The sequence below is a fragment of the Neospora caninum genome, chromosome IX, assembly GCF_000208865.1.
Source record: "Neospora caninum Liverpool complete genome, chromosome IX".
NCBI lineage: Eukaryota > Apicomplexa > Conoidasida > Eucoccidiorida > Sarcocystidae > Neospora > Neospora caninum.
In genome coordinates, this window is record NC_018390.1 from 1,689,144 (window position 1) to 1,693,740 (window position 4,597).

At 49.5% G+C, this 4,597-nt stretch overlaps 1 protein-coding gene across 1 annotated transcript; it reads right to left on the reverse strand.

Moving 5' to 3' along the window:
* Positions 1 to 3,635: 3,635 nt before the first annotated feature.
* On the reverse strand, positions 3,636 to 4,289 carry NCLIV_040520 (conserved hypothetical protein; the record flags this gene model as incomplete). Its single annotated transcript, XM_003880962.1, has 2 exons — positions 3,636 to 3,830; positions 4,152 to 4,289. The coding sequence occupies 2 exons, from the start codon at positions 4,287 to 4,289 to the stop codon at positions 3,636 to 3,638; spliced, it is 333 nt and encodes a 110-aa protein (XP_003881011.1).
* Positions 4,290 to 4,597: the final 308 nt, after the last annotated feature.

Genomic DNA, 4,597 nt, shown 5'->3' on the forward strand with positions numbered 1-4,597 from the left:
CTTGGTTGGGGAAGACGAGCCAAGCAACAAATTTTCCGAGAACTGCGTCACAACATGGGAGGACACGAGTACGGCAGACGTCGAGAGCTTTCCCAGGCCACGTACACGAAGAAAAGCAGGCAAGCGAAAAAAAAAACCCGGTTCAGCTGCACAGGTGACCGAAGAGGGGTATGGACTACAGGAGAGAAACGTTTTGAGAAAGAAAAAAGGGTGACGGGGACAAAAATTATTGAGGTGTAAAAATCGAATGCAACGGGAGTCCCACCAAGAAAATCGCGCGCTTTGCGGAGAAAATATTCAGGCTCCCATTTTAATGTCGGGGAGTAAGCATCGGGAAGATACGGAAACGAAACAGAAAAAACTCCCTGCGAAAACGCGGGAGGATTTCCTCCTGCCACACGAAAAAATAAAACGTAGACAAGACAGAGCAGAAGCTGCTCCAGGATTCGATCTACGCCGGAAACTTTTCCCCAAATTTTTTCTTCCCGGTCCGCGTTTATTTTACGCCGAACTGTAACACGCTCGCCATTCCGCAAGATCTTCATCCAGGTGTGCCCCATATTGCACGTGGGGTCGTACGCTGCTTTTGTCTCAGCGCGGGAGAAGAAAATTCGGAGGGCCGCGCATAATAATTAGAAAAGTGAGAGCATGTCGCCGTCATCGGTCGCGCAGGAGCAGCAAGAGTCGGTCCACTGCTGCATGGTGACCCGCGGAGATTGCTTTGATTGCTAGGCTTTTCCAGGCGCGCGCACCAGGGTTCCCCTCCCCGACCCAGCTGTATGTACCCCTGAATTCTCTCTTCCCCCATACACCGCCTGCTCAGCCTGCGCAGCTCCCCCGCTCTTGTTTCTCCCCGCAGCACCTTCCCGGATTCCCCCCTGTTCGGCGCAAGCGTGTTGAGAGACGCGCATTCCTGGTGGGTGGGTCCACGCAACGCGCCGCCCGGAGCGCGAAAAAAGAAATGCCGCCCACGAGAGAGCGCTAGTTTTTCTCTCCTGCCGGTGGAACGCAGGCAAGAACAGAGTGTGAGGACAAAAACGACTGAACTTTACACGAAATGTTGCAACGCCTACGACTGTACCCACGCAGCGAGCCGAGTAGGAAGCGAGAGGGGCTGACACGGCTGCATCCGAGAGCACGACACTCTTCCTGAATAACAGAGTCTGAATTTTAGATTCTGTGTGCCTTGAATTTTTTTTAGTGTGGCAGGGATTTTTCATGATGTGTGAGTGATGTAGGGCAAACGCAGTTAAGGTGTACAGCGAATTCTCCGTTCAGCTGGAACGTGGTAGATTTACAGGGGGCTTGCCAGACAAACAGTCGAATATCAATATGGTGGACATGAACTTTTTTCATAGATGTGCGCTGGATATGAATTTCTCACACAAAGACAACAATTCAAGGGATTGCCACAACCTCCTGAAGAGGTGCAACTGTGGAGAAGAACAGTGAAAAAGTCGACCGAAAGCGTTGGCAATAGAAACGCACTGTGTGTGGTCTAGAAAAGCTAGAAGAACGTACAATATTGCTTTGTGAAACCCGCACACGCGTCAAAAACGCTAACAAGGCGTTTCCCTTCTTTCTGGAGTCTCGGTGTGAATACGAAGGCGCTGACACACGCGATTGGTGGCCCTGACAGCAGTCCATTGGTGGGTCCTCCTGCTGAGGAATATAGCAGCCTGTTGGCGACTTACAAAAGTAATGCACTGCACGTGAATGGTCCACGGAATCGGCAGCAGCAGAAAGCGATATGATTTGGATAGAGTCCACTAACTCAAGAAGCAGTTACTTCAGTTGACTAATGAAGTGTTGAGGACGCCTTTCGCTCGCAGAACGGAATGGCACAGTTCGCTGTAGGAACCATCGCTGCCTGTATTACATACAAAAGGCTCAGAAGCCTTCGTTGGTGCATTACTCTCACACCTCAGGCTTCCACGTAAACTGTTGCGATTGGAGGAGATGAAAACTGTGGGTCAAAACTGGGCGGGTTGCCAGCGCGGAGTCACTACCGGGAGTGGGCATCGTTTCAATCACCGTCAATCAGTACCATCGCGAGTGTGAATGCTGCAAGAAGTGGAGAAAACGTCTAGGAAAATGAATAGTGTACCACTTTTTCTGCTGCTTCTGTGCCACCTGCTACAATCTTGACGGTGTATGTTCCTTTTTGTAGCTGTCCCGTTCACGAGTACACGAAATATCAAAGCGCGAAGACGGTACCCCTGCTCGTTGTTAACTAATGTTGTCTACCTGACGCCTACAAAAAAGCGTGAAACCGTATAGTGTGCAAAGAGGCCAACCACAGAGGCCCCATATAGTAAAGAAAATCGGCGAGGAACGAGGATATCTAGCCGATGCAGACAAGGATGGACCCAGTGCCTGCTTGTATTTTCGCCCCACAAATCTTCTTGGCTTTTTCGTGTAGTGCCGATGGTAATGCCGAAATTCCGGAAATCTCCATTGCCCAAAGAGAATTTGATGTCATCGTCCAGTTCGAAAATAAATAATGTCGGTGTGCACGTCGCTGTTCGTTGAACAACTGAGAGAGTTCTCTACGGAAGCGCGCATGGTCACCAGCAGACGTATCACCCGAGAGGCAACAGAATTACTAGCTTCTTTCACCCTGCGAAAAAAACCAAATGGACCTTCCGGCCACGGTCAGAATAGCGCTGAGGCTTGACAGAAAAAGACCCAGGATCTTCTTGATACACAAGCCTTAAGAAACAAGGTCGTCTACCTAAAGCCCCTCGCTCTGGCAACTGAAAAAAAAACTTTTGCTACGGCGCATATGAGATTCATACTGCTTCACTCCACAGATGCCAAATTTGTTGTGGCTGGAAGGTAAGAAGAAATGATGCACGGTCCCGAGCCACCCGAACTATGTTTTGTATTACGCATTTGACAAAGTTTTTTATAAGATACTGCCACGAAAAGACATCGCGTCCCGACGCTGTGCAACGCATATCTGCATTCCGTTGTTATCCCAAATCTGAGAGAATGCATATTCTTATCCTGGAAACTTGAAGGCAGGGCGCCATCAAAAAACACCCATATCTCATGAGACGCTCCGCCAGAATGCATGGAGCACTAAGTAACGACGTGTCGATGAGACGAGCGTTTATTTGAACTCTGCTAGGGACGATCCCGGCTTCTGCTAACAAACACCATTTTTTGACCAAACTATAATTCAAAATATCTATAGAGTGTCCTCAAAACACAAAACAACCGAAGTTTAAGCTCCTAATTTGACAGGTCTCCACCGCCAACTTGGCACCCACCTTTGCCCGTGTCCTTTTCACCATAGCAGACGTCCGTCTGCCAGAGCGAATCTGATTGCATCAAATTAAACTGTCGTTCGCTCCCTTTAAGGTGTCTGAAAACTGTGTCAGAATGGACTAGGCTCTCGTTGCTCCCCATGGAAGAGCACACGAAATTCTCACAGATCGCTGACCTGCCGCAGAGAACCGTCGCATCCTCCCCCACGAGCTCTTGCTTTGCGCAGATTCCTTTATCTGTATGGGCTGATATGGGGAAGATTAGTCGAGGGTCTTCATTCTTAATCTCTTTCCAGCTTGTGAGACACTATCGCTGGAATTATATGCCTGTCTGTTGGAGGACGCCCCCCCTATTCCCTCAAATCACCGTGCTTGTCCGTTGCCTTGAGGGTACGGATTACCGTGTATCGCAGGGTTAAACGCGGGAGCATCGTAGATATGTTCGCTGCCTCGTCTGCACTCCGAATAGAAAAACAAGCAAGGCAAGTTCCCCCTCGGCGACACTGGAACAGGTCGTCCCCAGTTGTCGAGTACGAACCCGTTGCCTTCTTCGTCGGCCTGTGCATGGGCAACACAGCAGGCAGTATGCATGACCTTTAAAAATTCGAAGAAGACATCTGACCAGCGAAAACCTTGTTTGGTGCCATGCCGCTACAGCAGTGGCAAAACTCAAGCCAACAGGGCTTGTCGGAACAAGCAGCAACAAATGAACGCAGACCCCCTGAGAGCCGGTACACGTTACAAAATTCGCGGCCAACCCAGCGAAAAACCAGTATTTTGAGATATCGATATTAATCCATTTTTCTCTTCTTGTGGGGGCCTTTGAAAATCGGGGATTCTTCCTTAGATGATCGAGCATACAAGCTACTGCCACCTTACCTGAGACTGTTTATGATGGCCTTGGCCGAGGATCTTCTTAAGAAGATGTCCAACCCACGTGCCCATAGCTGTTGGTTTTTGACGTGTACTGGCAGCTTCGCCTGCTCTTTCACTTTTTGGTCTCTTTGCCGAGCCCATGTTCGCCCAAATCAGGAAAAACTCGAACCAAAGTAGACTCGAAAATAAAAGAGAAGAAACCTTGGAATCCGCTCCGCCAAGAAATGGAAAAAAGAAACGCTGCGACAGGCTGTCGTACTCAAACGAACTGAACAGCCAGCGTAACCTCGAGTTTTGGTCCACGGATAACGACGCTGTCATATACCAACGGAAAACTATTAATAGATCTCACGCTTCTCACTGAATTCCCCGTAGCGGCGTGATGCTGCCACCCGCTGCAGTCTCCATGGGCTGCCAAGAGGGCGTCGACTTCGCAGGAAAAAGGCACA